The sequence below is a fragment of the Lithobates pipiens genome, unplaced genomic scaffold, assembly GCF_037356315.1.
Source record: "Lithobates pipiens isolate NorthernLeopardFrog02 unplaced genomic scaffold, aLitPip1_a1.2 Scaffold_30, whole genome shotgun sequence".
Lineage (NCBI taxonomy): Eukaryota > Metazoa > Chordata > Amphibia > Anura > Ranidae > Lithobates > Lithobates pipiens.
Window position 1 is genome coordinate 124,556,911 of NW_027507791.1, and position 15,763 is coordinate 124,572,673.

A 15,763-nucleotide genomic window follows, 5' to 3' on the forward strand; every position below is an offset into this window, starting at 1 on the left:
ATCTCCAGGAGGAAGGAGGAATGGCGGAGAGGGGATCTGGTAGCCGCCAAGCTTATCGTGCCTTTTTTTCCCCCCAAAATCCCTTGGCACTCTTTCCCCACAAAGAGGGGAAGAAAAAAAACGGCACGGGGGGGGGCGTCTGGTGGGGAGAGGGAACCCCCCTCCCAGACTTATCAAAGGTCTTGCTGCTGTGGAGGAGAAACTTGCTGCTTCCTGGAGACAAACATGAGCTCTCTGAGAAGCATACCTTACCGGCCACAGGGTTTCCTGTGGTAAACCAACACGGTGGGTTCCGTTAAACCTTCAGGACTCACGGATCCTCAAGGAAACCCACAATCCTGGACCTGTACAATAGAACCTCTGCCAGTAAACTTTATGGCCTTACTACCAAAAAGTACTGGATCCCGGGGTCCAGCTCTCTAAAAAAAAAAAAAAGTGTTTCAGGCAAGAACTCGTTTCTTCGGATATGAGGCCCGGGTACCATTCAAATCAGCCAAAAAGACACTTTGAACGGATCCAGTCTGCATGGCTAGCCCCAGCAAGGATTGCTCCAGTGGAGCTCAGCACAGCACATCTTTACTCGTGACCAACACCTTAGACACTGGTGAAAAAACTGAGGTACTCCCAACAGTGGGAGGGGTTATATAGGGAGTGCACTTTTTAATTTAGGGTGTATCAGTGTCGATCACCTGAAGGTGGCCTATAACCCACATATTTACTACTATAGCACTGTGTACGATTAAAAAAAAAAAAAGAAAAAAAAAAAAAGCATGATAGGGTTTTATGGAGAAAACCCAGCCAGATCCAATCTTCACCCATCACGGCGAGCTTTGTCAAAAAGACCTTCCGAGGCTGGGTCCCCCTTAATGGGGTGCCTGCATTACAGGCAAAACCTCAAGGAATATTCTTTCCTTTTCACGAGACTCGAGTACCATCCATTTCTGGCTGACAGATTTTTTGAATGGATCCGATTGACGCCCATGATTCCTAATAGAATCCTCCAGACTTCCAAGTAAGCTCCAAGAGCACATGTAATCCATGACCATAACCTTGAAGACACTGGTGAAAAAACTGAGGTACTTCCTGTATGGGAGGGGTTATATAGAGGGGGGCTTCCTGTCTTTGGGTGTGCCAGTGTCCATTCACCTATAGGTGGCGTTTAAAGTGGTTGTAAACTCTTACAGACCACTTTGACCTACAGGTAAGCCTAGATTAAAGGGGCTGTAAAGGTAAATGTTTTTTCACCTTAATGCCATTGGCTCACGCTGCTGTCAATCACATCCACTGACGCGGAGCGCCGGGGGCGGGGCCGTGATACAGCGAGTGGCTATAGCCGCGGGCTGTATCACGGGAGCGCGCCAGCAGATGCTTCTCACCATGCGAGGGAGCTCGCATGAACGTGAGAAGCACCTGCGGGAGGAAGCCGAGACAGCCGCCGAGGGACCCCAGAAGAGCAGGGTCGGGGCCACTCTGTGCAAAACGAGCTGCACAGTGGAGCTAAGTATAACGTGTTTGTTATTTAAAAAAAAAAAAAATTCACTTTACAATCCTTTAAGGCTTAACTGTAGGTGCAAGAAATACCTCCTTAACCTACACGGTTAAGGAGATATTTGCAAGAAAAATGCCACCGATATCTATGGCGCATGCGCACTGAGCGTGCTGTTTTATGAATGGGATTGTACAGTCAGTGACGGCTCCCTTGTGCATGTGCGGGAGTGACATCATCATGGCTCCAGTCAGTCACAGCACCGGAGCCGTGATACACGGAAGTCACTCTGGGTATCATGGCGGCGACGGAGCAGGTGACCGAGGACCGCTGTGGGGGCTTCGATCTCAGGTAAGTAATTCATAATGAGCTAGTACGCTATGCATACTAGCTCATTATGCCTTTGTCTTTCAGGGTGTTTTTTTTTTTTTTGGCGAGAGTTTACTTCCTCGTTAACCGACATAGTAATTACTATGGCTGCTCTGTGTCCCGTGATGTACGATAAAGAAACTTAATTTTTGTATTTGTTCACTGTAAAATCCTTTTCTCTAAGTTAATTGAAGGACACAGCCATACTTCATGACGGATGGCTTTGATGTCACCACCTACAGGAAAAGCAGGACGCTAGATGCAACTAAACTAAAAGCACAACGAGGGGGCAGCCCTGTGGAGGTGACCACCCCCCTGAATCTGCAGCAAGGAGTTCAGTTAGTTAATAGCCAGCAGTATAGGATATACCCACTGAGACAGGCAAAAGAGGACCGGGCGAGTGCTGTGTATTTAAATTAATAAGGATTTTACGGTGAGTACAAAAATCCTGGTTACTCTTTAATTCACTGAAGGACACAGCCTATTTCATGATGGATGGGACATCACAAAGCAGCACCAGAAATAAGAAGGGTGGACCTAGTATAAGTACAGGGAACTGCACTCCAGCAGAACTCAAACTGCCACATGCAAAACTTTCCGACCAAAGCTGGCATCTGCTGAAGTAGCTATGTCAACCTTCTAGAATTTGGTAAAAGTGGGAACAGACTAACAAGTAGCCACCTTGCAAGCCTGAACAACTAAAGCATAATAATGAAAAGCCCAGGACGCACAGCACCCTGATAGAATATGCAGTAACTTGGCCTTCAGTTGTACAAGCCTGGGCAACAGTGTGACAAACCCACCTGGAAATGGTGCAAGGCGAAAACGCTAAACCTTTTCAAGCGCAATGAATAACTGATTTGTGAATAGGGGCAAGAGTGGAAAGGTAAACCCCAATTACCTTAACTACATCCGGGTAATGAAGGGTCACCTCTATGGGATGAGGGGCAGGGAGATGGTAGAACAAAGTCTTTGTTCAAATGAAAGGTCAACACCACCTTAGGTAAGAAGAAAAGATGAGGGTGAAAAAAACAACACTTTATACTTGTGTAACAACAAAAACTGCTGTTCACGAGAAAGGGCTGCTAGCTCGGTCACCCTACATGCAGAGGGGATGCCACAACCTGAGACAAAGATGAAAGGGGATACCCAGAATATTTTTAAAAGGAGGCTTTTGCAAAGCTGACAAGATGAGATTGAAATCCCAAGACGGCAAAGGGGGTCTAGAGAGAGGCATAAGCCAGGTAACTGCCTCAATGAAAGTACAAATGAGGGAGAGAGAAGTCAAGGATCTTTGAAAGAGAACAACCAAGGCAGATACTTAGCCCTTCACAGTGCAGAGGACCACACCCCTCGAAGAAAGGAAAAGACAAAAGCAATGGGGAACTTGCAGGGATGAAATCTCAGTCTCCCAGTAGGCAAAATAGTCCAGACTTCTCCAGCATTGACAGATCGGGAGAAAAATTTCGGAATGCAGAGACTATTGCCCCAATTTAGTGATCAGGACCATCTGCTTGAAAGTTGTTCACACTGGGATGAGAGCTGCCGAAAGGGCAGCTGGAAAGCTTTATGTCCTAACTCATGAGATGCTAGCAAATAACTTGAATTCCTTGCTGCAAATGGGGGGTTTGGCCACCTCAAGAGGGCTGCTGCTTTTAGTTTAGCTGCACCTAGCATCCTGCTCCTGTAGGTTGCGACATCAACACCATCAGTCATGAAGTATGGTTGTGTCCTTGAATGAATGAATGAATGAAATACTTGTATAGCGCACAATGCGAACTGAATCGCCTCTAGTCCTTCAATGAGAGAAAGAGAAAGTGGAGTTACATTTTTTAGGCACGAACTGTTCAATATTACACACACCTTTCATCATCCTCATTTTCTGTGAATGCAGTCTTAAAAACATTCACTCTCTCCACCAATTGGCCACAGTCCCGTTTATGATCAAACTCTTCATTCTAAAAGACAAATAGTTTGCATTTTTTTTATGTTACATGTAATTTCAAAAGTTTTCAATCTTTTTAAATCTGCAGCTTTCACTAAAATAATATCTGGTAATCCTGCAATTATGTTCCTCGTTCTGGCACTTCTAGTTATGGGGTGACAACTGTCTCCCAGCTGTGCTCCCACATTGTAACCCTAGCCCATGCATCTCAGAGACTAAAAATAGCTGTGCCAACACATATTGTGCAGCCATGGTACACTATTGTCACTCTCAGTTTCTGGTTAAGAGCAATAATGTACAACCAAAGCTGTAGCAAGTGTATATGGGCAAGTGGTGGTTTAAAGAAACTGTAATAATAATCAGTAGTGAAATGCAAAGTAATAGTTTACGATTCATAGTGTTTAACATTTTGTAATGTAATGCAAATAAGGTTTAAATCTACTTTAACCACTTGCCGACCAGCCGCTGTCGTTATATGGCGGCAGGCCGGCTCTCCTGCGTGAATTGCCGTAGCTGTATGGCAGCTCGCGCAAGCGCAGCTGCGGATGGGGGCTGCACGCTGCTGGAGCATGCCGGCAGGTTGGGTGGACTATGTCTCCTTTTGTAAACAAGCGGATCCCCGTTCTGACAGGAGGCATGACAGATCTACTGTTCCCGTCATCGGGAAAAGTGATCTCTGTCATGTCCTTGGCAGCCCATCTCCCCTACAGTGGGAACACACTTGGGCTACTTTCACACTCAGACCCACCCGAGCATTAGTGGTAAAGCTAGTTTTGGGGGCGCTTTACCAGAGGGAGTGGGGCGCTTTTAACCCCGAAGAAAGGGTTAACGAGGTGTTAAAAGCACAGCTGCCGAAGCGCTTTGCAGGCGCTTTGGCAGCGTCTATTGATTTCAATGGCAGGGATGGTTTAGGAGCGGTGTATACGCCACTTCCCGACAGCTACAAAATTGCTGCTGGCAGGACTTTTTTTTTTCCACCCCAGTATGAAAGCTATCAGGCTTTCATACTGGGGAGGCTTGAGAGGCGTTTTACAGGAGCTATTTTTAGTACTAAGACACCTGAAAGGTGCCTTCAGTGTGAAAGGTGTCTTAACCCCTTGATTGGCCCCTAATGTTAACCCCCTTCCCTGACAGTGTCATTTTTACATTGATCAGTGCGCATTTTTGATGAATGAAATAATGTCACTGGTCACCAAAAAGTGTCATTGAGGGTCACATTTGTCCGCCACAATGGCACAGTACCATTAAAAATCGAAGATCACCGCTAGTAAAAACAATAAAAAATCAAATAAAAAAGTACCCTTCATCTATCCTTAATGCACACGTTCACTTATCCTCAAGTACAGACCCTCTCTGACCTGAAAGTTTGGGGAAGTGACATGATTTGGAGCTAAGGGGTAAGGGAGCAGTTTGACTTGCCTTTACAAACAATGTATTGGGGAATGTTCCCCTGATTGATGAAAATATGCTATTACTAAAAAAAAACTTGTAACCTTTGGAACTGTTTTAACAACTTCAGTGCCAGAAGGATCTGCCCTCTTAATGACCAGGGCATTTTTTTTGCGATTCGGCACTGCGTCGCTTTAACTGACAATTGCGCGGTCATGCGACGCTGTACCCAAACAAAATTGACGTCCTTTTTTTGCGCACAAAAAGAGCTTTCTTTCGGTGGTATTTGATCACCTCTATGTTTTTTTTTTTTTTTGCACTATAAACAAAGGGCGACAATTTTGGGGGGAAAAAAAACAAAAAAAACAAATATCTAACTTTTTTGCTATAATATAATTCCAATTAAAAAAATAAATCGTAATAAGTGTATATTGATTGGTTTGCGCAAAAGTTACAGCGCCTACAAAATAGGGGATAGATTTATGGCATTTTTATTATTATTTTTACTAGTAATGGAGTGATCAGCGATTTTTACCAGGATTGCGATATTGCGGCAGACATATCAGACACTTTTGACACATTTTTTGGGACCAGTGACAATTATACAGCAATCAGTGCTATAAAAATGCACTGATTACTGTATAAATGTCCCTGGTTGTGAAGGGGTTAACACTAGGGGGCAATCAAGGGATTAACTGTGTTCCCTCACTGTGGGGGGGTGGGACGGACAAGGGGAAATGACAGATCGGTGTTCATAATCAGTATGAACACATGATCAGTCTCTTCTCCCCTGAGAGAACTAGGATCTGTGTGTTTACATGTACAGATCCTGGTTCTCGCTGTCATGAGCGATCGTGGGCGCCCGCCGAGAACTTGCATCGGCTCTGGTGACGAGCCGCGAGCGCACCCCCTAGTGGCCAAAAGGCAAAGAAACGCAAGGAAAGGTCGTTTTGCCCAGGGGAGCCAACCTGCTGCAGTAACACTGCGGCGGCTGGTCCGGAAACGGTTAAACTTTAGAGTCAGGTCAAAGTCTAAGAGAAACTAAAGCAAAATACTAGGACAAACATAAGTAAAAAAAAAAAAGTCTTGGTATTCCAACTTTTGCACAGACTGGCCTGAGATCAGTTCTCTTTACCACTCACTCTCTTCACATTTAAAGAAATTTGACCATAATTATAGCAAGAGACCCTTTGTCACATACATTGTTTAGCACAGTAAGCAAGGCCTGGACCAGACCACTGCTGCACATTTCATAAGGAGATATGGTATTTTCATCCTTCAATAATACAATAAGGTTCTCCAGGGCGGTTTTCATTAAATCTCTCCATGTATTCTCTCCTTCAATACACTGCAAAATATACAGGACAGGGTTTAAGAAAAGGGGAAACAAAAACCGAATGTAATCTAAAGTATTTAGATATAAATTTGAATGCCTTCATTTCCACATACAAACATCTCACCAGGCCTCAGTATAACGCAAGTCAAAGCCATAATAAACATGTCGGCAAAATAAATAAATCGCAATCCCCCAAACAGAAAAAGTGTACTTCACCCAGTATTCACTGACCTGTCTGTTTGTGTGGAGCTCCCAGGAAGATTCCAGCTGTGTAGCAATATTTCTCAATGTAACCACCACACCACGTGGCATGCTCTCCACTGCTTTGAAATGATCATCATACAAATCTCTGGCCATTGTCCGCACCTTCCGAGACACAATTTTTTATGAAAAGTCAATAATTATCGAACAAAGGAGCTATTTATTATACTAGTGTGACACATTTAAAGTGGTTGTAAACCCTCCCCCACAACTTTGTCCCATGTAAATCAGCATAAAAAACCCTAATGAACACTGCTTGTAGATATCTCCTTACTTGCTTAATATTGTTGTAATCCTTATTGTTCTGTAGAATGAAGTCATGCCCAGATCTCCCCCGATTTAAGGCACACTCTCTATGTGCTCATCTATCTGTTATCAGGACTTCCTACAGCACAACACTGAACTTTGCTAATCACTCAGAGCTTCCTCCTACACACCATGTGACATGACATACAGTCTATACTTGGCCATTACTGCAGTCTTAACAGCTGAAGCTGATAAGTCTGACAAAGGCAAACATTAGACATCAGAACAAGTAAATACTATGAAATAAACAAGTCAGCTATGAACAGGGAAGCAGGGTTGCCATAGAAACGTTGGATTAAGAAGGAGGCTTGGTTAACAGTACAGGAAGTGCTCAATGTAAGGGCGGAAATACACTCCACTGTGGACTCAGAAAACAATACTTAAGATGGCGCTGCCTAAACCCTGGAAACAAGTTTTTTAAAGTTTCTTTAAACAGTAATATGCGATTTGGGCTGGATTACAGTGGCTATAGTCTGATAATGACTTATTATAATGGACTAAATGAAAAGAAGCATCAGAGTGGGAGAGTTTACTTCCTCTTTAAGTACTTCATCCTACTACAGTACCGAACCTAAAATAATACTAGACATCTAGTGTACTGTACCTTCTGCTTTGTTTTCTCCAGCTTGGACTTGAGCTTTCTACCTCTCTTCCCTGTCCAGCCAGTAACAAATTCCGAACCTGAAAGGAAAACATAATGTCATGAACTGTTAAAATACAAAACAAAAGGCAGCAAAAATGCTGCGGGTACTGATCCAGACTCATAACTTCCAAAAAACAGAAATGAGTGCCCAGGTTTTTGGCAGATGAGTCCTACAAATAAGAAAAATAGAGCTGCACCACTGTTAAATCACATGTAACAATATTTATTTGGAAGGATGGAGGGAGTTCCTATCAAAAGCAGACTGCCATTGGCACATTTAGACTTTAACTGGGCCTAGTCGTAGACTAAAGCTGGCAATACACTGATAAAAATTTGTCGAGTTCCAAAGAGACTGGCTGAATCTCAAGCAGTGTGTTGCCATCCCCTTTCGAAGAGGGGGGGGGGTTCTCCTATCAAATTTGAATCAGTGTAAGATCGGCTTAAGTTTCCTCCTTGAATACGCCCAGTCACGATGAAATGTGTTGGTGGAGTTGTTTGCATCCTGCAGGAACATGTGTCTATTCTTTCAATAACTAGGAATATCTGGGATTCACCAGTGGTGTAGCTCTACTTTTTCTTCTTTTTAGCAGAGCTCTAAAGCAAAAGCAGGCAAGTGTTTGTAAGTTCCTGTTTTCTTTGCTGTTCTTTTTTCCTAGTATGCAGCACTTACCAAGCGAGGTCTCTGCAGTGAAAGAGTGCTTGGTTCCACGGTTAGATTCAAACACAAACCCCGGCAGGTCCTCTTTCAATATGGTTGCTTGTTGCCCATCAGAGTTGTGAATGGCAATTTCTCCATCTTTTAAACAAGTGAGAGACCAATTTCCAACTGTTAGTTTGCTTGGTCCAGGCATTGATAATATTGGCTGGCTGGAAGTAGAAGGCTTAACCTGGCTACGTGCCCGCTGTAGCTTCTCTAGAAATTCACTTCTGCTTTCTACAAAGAGGAGAGAGAGAAGAGGTAGGTTTTAGTGAAGAAAGCACAAAGCATCAACAATACTGGCAGGCATCTAATGTTGTACAGTACCTATCCACAAGAAGGGAAAAGCAACAATACTCCAGAGACTTTAACATCTGTAATAGTAAAATAAATGGCATCACTCCTAAATGGAATTTTTGTACCATTTCTTACAGGAATGCATACACTATTGCTCTATGCAGCCACCCACAGCCTGACCCTACTCTCAGAATGCTTTAATTATGTCATAAAGTCATAGCAAGAGCATGACTTTAGACTCTAAGTCTAAGGGGATATCCATCAAACTACAGAAAATTGATTTTTCAATATGTACCAAAATTACATTTTCTTTAGCATTTATTGATGCACAAGTATTCATAGACTGTCTAAAAAGGTTACATCGATTAATCGTTAATTTTTTTGATCGATCAAAATTCTTTTGATCGGTACTCACCTCTGGGTCTTCAGGGAGTTCCGTCAGAGATCCAGTGACATCACGGACATCAACGTCAGGAGTCCGGTGACGTCGATGTCTGTGACGTCACCGGACAGCCTGCACAGTGATGGTAAATATGGTTGTAGTTAACTGGGATCATTCAGTGAGCTAAGTGTAGGCAAATTTGATAACCTCAGTTTTTAACATTCTTGTCCTTAGAGGCTGATAAGCTGTGATATTTTTGCCGTGTGGATCTGCTTCTGCCATGACTAAAAGTAGTTGGATCTGTATGTGCGTTATAATTAATCGAAATTAGTCGATTAAAAAAAAAAATTGATTAAGTTAACACGAAAATTTGAATCGGTAACAGCCCTACTTTAAATACAACAAAAGGTGAAGGTGAAGCACTATTTTTTAATATAAAGCCACAATCAAGAACTTTAATATGTAAACTCTAGGCTTGAGGGTCCAGTGTGACACTGATGGGGCAAAAACCTATTTTATATATACTTTATAGTTACAAAGCTAAAACTGGGCCCTTACTAGTTTCTGCAGGGAGTATGGCCCACAGCATAAAGAGCACGCGCTTCTGCTCAGTGTCCAAGCTTCTAGGATATGGCTAACAAGTGGTCTGCTGTGTCTCCCAATGAACATTCAGAGAAAAGCCAACTGACCTGAGCTATCAGAGCCTCCTTCAGGACTGCCACTTGAATACATGGTTGCTAGTTTGCCATCTAAGATGAAGCGGAACCAGCCATTACTGCCATTAGAGAGTTCTAAGGCTGCAGCATCACTCCAGATATACAAACAATCTCGCCCCCTGATGACAGACCAATCCCTCCAGTGATAGGGTCTTCCCTGCTGAAGTTCTTTGGCATCTTCCTGTGGTTCATCCTCCTGTTAAAAAAAGGAAATACAGTTGAACTTTTCCTTGAAAAAGACAGTACAAAGAGTATATACATAGAAAGTCATGCAAAGGTCTAAACTTTTTTTCATGTACATTTACCTTTTCTGGCTTGGGATCTTCCTCATTCTCATCATCAGAGGTAGGGCCAGCTAAAGTTGATACTTTGCTTATTACACCAAGTCTTGCCAATTGATCCAGAAAGAGGTCATCCCCTTTATCTACAAGATCCCTAATAATCTGCAGTGCCAGGAGGTGACCATCATCATCATCCTAAAAAACAAAAAAGCAAAGTTAAAAAAAAAACAGCAGCTGTAACACTATTTCAAAAATATTTCTCTATAGCCACCAATGTTCAACCTAGAATCAGGGTTAGGCTTAGAGAGATGTGATACACAAGACTGAGTGCTGGTTATTTGGTATCTGAAAACGGTGCACTGACCTCCTGATCCAGAACTGTAGCAGTAATTTCTACAAGCACAGTGGGAAGATTGTGTCCAGCATCAGAGTCACACACTTCTTTCAGCAGTGCTTCAGAACAGAAGTGAATCATTTTTCGGATTAGAGCAAGGCTGGCCTTCCTGTTATGTTAGATGGAAACAAAGTCAAAATACTAGCATACAGCATACACCAAGATGAACATGTCAGCATCTTAAAGGGTATTTACAATTTTGCAGCCAAATCAAAATAATACCTACTTTTTATTTGTTACATGCCCCCCTTCACACAGCAAAACTAAAAAAAAAAAATTGCAGCTTACCTTTTAGATGCTCTTTTCTAGAGCATCCAGCAAGCAACAATTCTGCTTAGTTCTCTGCTATGAGGGGGGGCTGGGAATCTGGGTTTACCATATTTAACCCTATCTGGGGGCTGATATCTAATCAGTTGTACTAGATTTGAACCTGTTCTGTCTTCGCCAAATGTTAAGGGTTGAGAAGCTGGGCCTTTCCGTTATATGTTCTTGACAACTAGACTCAGCCAGTTCTCGGCTCTGCTATTAGAACAAATCACACCGAGAATTTAATTTTTGTTAGGTATGCTGTGTGAACAGGAACACACAACAAACATTTTTTTTTTTTTTATTTGACTACAAGAGTGGAATACACTTTAAGGAAAGTTAAGGGGCTTCTAGGTAAGGACCATCTTGTCTTTTACTACCATACAAAATGTGAGAAACCGATTAGGACTTATTACTACCAGATGCATTCTCAAATGTTTTGTTGAATTTTACAGTCAAAATGCATACATAAAATGTAATAATGTTAAATAAATTTTCTTCCACCAATGCTTTGAATAGCAGGGAGTTGGAAAAAGTCCTACAACATTTTGAGTATGCTGACTTGCTGTTTGCTATTCAAATAAGAGTTTTTCAAAAATCAGAGTGCGAGACATACGAATACTCAAGCTCTAATGTAAACAAGCCCTTTGCGTGACAGATACAAATACCTGTTTTTTCCAGTTCAATTTTCTACTTTCAACCAGAAACTTCACTGGATGATCTTTGCCCAGTGGTGCTGGTAAAAGCAGCTTCAAAACATGAAGAGTATTCAAGACCATAGCTGTATCAAGATGGAAAAAAAAAAAAAAAAAAAAAAAAAAAAAGCAATGCAGCCCCAAGTGTCAGTAGGCATAACACAAAAATGAAAGGGTGCCTTCAAGCGCTTTATTAGTAGAACCATCGCCTCTGATAACTGTTGGGTGAATTACATGATCAACCTATGCAAAGAGATGGCAGCTTATAGAGTTAGCTGAATGCCTAACAAACACAGCACCTGATTGATGGAAGCATGGTCTGTTGAAAAGTCTGTGCAAAAACAGGCAGCAGCCTCTTCAAGTAAATTGGGGCCATTTCTGGGTCCCCCTTCGGCTCATTGCACTCCTCCTCTTCTCGATTAGAGTCTTTTTTCTTCTTCTCATCGCCCTTGTTCACTGGGCACATCCAGTCACCTAAAACGACAGCACACATAGGACACGTTTCATATACACTCAGCAAGCTGAACTGCAAACGGAAAGAATCTAAATAAAGACTGACTGGCATCAAGAGAAATCAAAAAAATAACCAACTCACAAAGGTCTCACAGTCTACGTAATAGAAAAGTAAATTGCTGTTAAAATAGTTCAGCGTACCTGGTGACTGTAAGATGGCGACCACCTCACTATGTCCACGCTCCCTTGCTTTGTCCAAAGGAGTCTTCCCATCCTCATCACGCAAGTCTGGATTAGCGCCATGGCGAAGCAGCGTCTGAAAGTATAATGCATGTTAATATTTATTTGAATCACCATCACCTAAAATAAACCTAAAATAGAGCTTTTAGCTTTCAATAAGGTCAGAAAGAGTTATAATTTCTCTCTCATCGATCGATCCCGCCCTCACTATTTGCCATGGTGAAAAGTCAAACTCATGGGAAATCTATAATATTATAGCCATCACTATAAATGAGTGACAATTACCAAAAAGAGGACATCTGACTTACCTGTAAATTCGGTGTCTTAGCGCCCCCACTGACATACGGACCTTGCAATCTGCATGTAATGTCAACAGCACCCCAAGCGCAGATCACAAACTCAGTAAATTTGTGGGCACCAAATCACATGGTACTGTAGTACCAAGCAGTTTGGTGTTGTGCATTTTTAAAAGTAGTGCATGTAGTAGTGCACACATTTTTCCACGTTCTGGTACTATTTGCAGCTCATTCAAATGAATAGGCTGTAAAACTGCACCGTGGGGTAATCGCACAAGAACATGTGCCTCGCGTTGTGAACCGGCCCTTGGGGCGGGGGGACTGGTGTCCTGCACTCCAAGTTATGGAATTTACAGGCAAACCGTTTAACCTAATCGTTTAGTACAGGACACATGCAACTTATTCATGGGCAATGGGATGTCCCCAAGCAATGAATATAAAGGGTGGCAACAATTAGGCAAATGGAACTATGCCAACAGGCCCAAAAAAACAAAAAACAAAAAAACAAACAAACAGGAGTCAAGAAACCACATTGGGAGTGCCGCTGCAAGAACCTTGCAGCCAACTGCTGCATCCACAGATAATTGGACATCCACCAGGTAACGCTGAGAAAGTATGAACAGAAGACCAGGTGGTGGGCTTACACAGTTGGGCAACAGAGGTTTTGTGCCCAAAAGATAAAGATGCTCCTAAAGACCCAGTGGACTGGAGATGCAGCAGCACAGGAGGAGGTTTTTGTTTAAAGTGGATGTAAACCCGAAATTTTATTTATTTTTTATGTCATAATGTAGACTAGAGTATAAGATTTCCTATCATTTGAGTCCAGTCTTGCCACAAAGAGTTAATCCAGCTCTGAGCAATCCTCTTATTGTTCGGTGAGATAAATCTTGACAGAGAAAAACTTTGTCAAATCCTCCCCCTTGCTGTGAGTGACAGGTGATTTACATATCTCGGGCACTAGCCTAGAGACATGCATTATTTTTTAATTCCCTCCCACTCCTTTCTTCTGCTGCCCTGCCAGGATTGGATGTTCCACACCTCAGCATAATTGGGCATGCTGAAGTCATGTGGTTACTTTCCTGTCTTTTCACTGGATGTTAGAGATCATAGCAGACGTTCAGTGTAAGAAATACACAGGAGAAAATGCATATTGACAAGGGGAGTGTAGAGGTGGGCAGGGAGTCTACTGACATCACGACTCCACCCACCGAGCTCCAGACAACAGACGCACCCACAGAATCTGCAGTTTTTCGGGTCTCGTAACAGATAGAGGGGAGACATTTGACAGGTAAAGATACATGCTGGAGGCATGTATATCCTTATAGATAACCCCAATGGCAGTAGTTTAGAAAGGATGACATTGGGTTTACATCCACTTTAAGAGGATAAGCTCTTGCAAGTCGCTGATCTACTGTGCAATTGATAGATTTTGAAGCAAGGTGCTCCTTGTGATTCCCGGCAAAGAAGAGAAAATATGTTTAAAGGGGTCGTAAACCTTTGTGTTTTTTTCACTTTAAAGTGGAGTTCCACCCACCTATGATATGAGAAGTAGTCTTAAACTAAAGACCAGCTCTCCAACCCTCGTTTTTGGATATTACATTTATTTTATTTTTTTCCCATCGTACCTTTTTATGAAGTACATAGTGTACTTCTGGATCTATCCGGTTCGTGGCGTAGGACATCATATCCTTTTTTTGTGCGGCGAGCCACCCCCCCTGCCCCCGCTGTCTTCTGGGACCTGCGGGTGTCCCAGAAAACAGCTGGCCATTCACAAAGCGCCATGTGACTCGTGCATGCGCAGTAGGAAAAGGGCACTGATGGTTTCCCTTAGTTAGAATGGCTGCACCTGCACCCAATCCAATGGACGGATCGTGGGCTCCCTGGACAGGTAAGTGTCCTTATTAAAAGTCAGCAGCTACCGTGTTTGTAGCTGCTGACTTTATAAAAAATAAAAATAAATTTGCGGGTGGAACACAGCTTTAATGTATCCCATGCATTAAGGTGGAAAAACATCTGACAGTGACTGCTCCCTAGCACCCCGTTTTACTCACCTGACCCCAGTCGATCCCTCGGCGGAGACGTGCTGGACCTCTCTTGGCTCTTGACTGGATAGATTGATAGCAGCACAGCCATTGTCTCCCGCTGCAGTCAATCAAATCCAATGACGCAGAGGCCGGGGCAAAGTCCTGCGTCTATGGATGCAAACGCTGGATTTAGGAGCATGCCCGCAAGGTAACCCCGCAGGAGAGTGCTTCTCCTAGGGGGTTATACGATGCAGGGAGGAGATGATAGCGCCACCGGGGGACCCCAGAAGAGGATTATCAGGGCCACACTGTGCAAAACTATATGCGTAGCGGAGGAGAGTATGACATGTTTGTTATTAAAAAAAAAAAAAAAAAAAGCTTTACAAGCACTTTAATGAAAGTTGTAGCTTTTAGGTACACTCAAATGGCTCCAACTACCATCCACACAATGTACAGAGAATTCCTTTGGATGCTTAGAAGCAGGGCACAAGGATGGTAGAACAATGTCCTCAATGAGATACAATGCTTAAACCACCTTTGGAAGAAAGGATTTATTGGGCATAATACAACCTTGTCGTTGTGAAGTATGAGACAAAGCTCTTTACAAGAAAGGGCCATCAGTTTGTATGTACATCTGACAGATGTGATGGCTTCTAAAAAATAAAAAATAAAATAAAAAAAAGACTACTCTGCTGGCAAAAATCCAAAAGGGAATATCCTGGATGGATTCAAAGGGTATTTCTGCAATTTTTTTCTTCATCACATATGAACTTTTTATGGTTTTTGAATATTATTTTTGTTAATTTTATTCGTTTAGATTTAGCACACATTATTATTTTTTGTTTCAATTTACATTAATTATTGTGGGGCTTTTTCTATATTATTTATACTAATTTCATTTTAGATCTAGTATACTCTTTATTCACTCTATGATGATATGATAGTATTCATGTATACTATTTACTAATCACATTTTTTGTCAATTCAATATTGTTTTTCACGTTTATTGGTATAGGTTTTGATTAGGTTTTAGGTGTTTGATTAATTTTTTATTTTTTGTTTTTAGCGCAGCTCATTTTGTTCACCTATTTCTGCAGGAAAGAGAGCACCAAAGTAAGAGAATATTAAAGGACAGCGTGCTGCAAGAGGAGCCTAACATGAGAATAAAGTGTGAAGCCAGAGCCTTGAAAAGGGATGGATAAGGCCGATACCTGCCCTTTTAGGGTAGCAAGGGCTAGATTCTGGTA

At 42.4% G+C, this 15,763-nt stretch overlaps 1 protein-coding gene across 5 annotated transcripts in view; it reads right to left on the reverse strand.

Moving 5' to 3' along the window:
- HECTD1 (HECT domain E3 ubiquitin protein ligase 1) overlaps positions 1-15,763 on the reverse strand; it is a 267,514-nt gene that overhangs the window by 109,673 nt on the left and 142,078 nt on the right. For all 5 annotated transcript variants that reach the window (XM_077464799.1, XM_077464802.1, XM_077464800.1 and 2 more), the window contains 10 exons: positions 12,158-12,272; positions 11,803-11,977; positions 10,473-10,611; positions 10,133-10,303; positions 9,801-10,023; positions 8,406-8,669; positions 7,697-7,773; positions 6,757-6,891; positions 6,391-6,537; positions 3,719-3,813 (listed from right to left, as the gene is read on the reverse strand). In XM_077464799.1, coding sequence (XP_077320925.1) covers positions 3,719-3,813; positions 6,391-6,537; positions 6,757-6,891; positions 7,697-7,773; positions 8,406-8,669; positions 9,801-10,023; positions 10,133-10,303; positions 10,473-10,611; positions 11,803-11,977; positions 12,158-12,272 — 1,541 coding nt within the window. The remainder of the gene's footprint in view (positions 1-3,718; positions 3,814-6,390; positions 6,538-6,756; positions 6,892-7,696; positions 7,774-8,405; positions 8,670-9,800; positions 10,024-10,132; positions 10,304-10,472; positions 10,612-11,802; positions 11,978-12,157; positions 12,273-15,763) is intronic.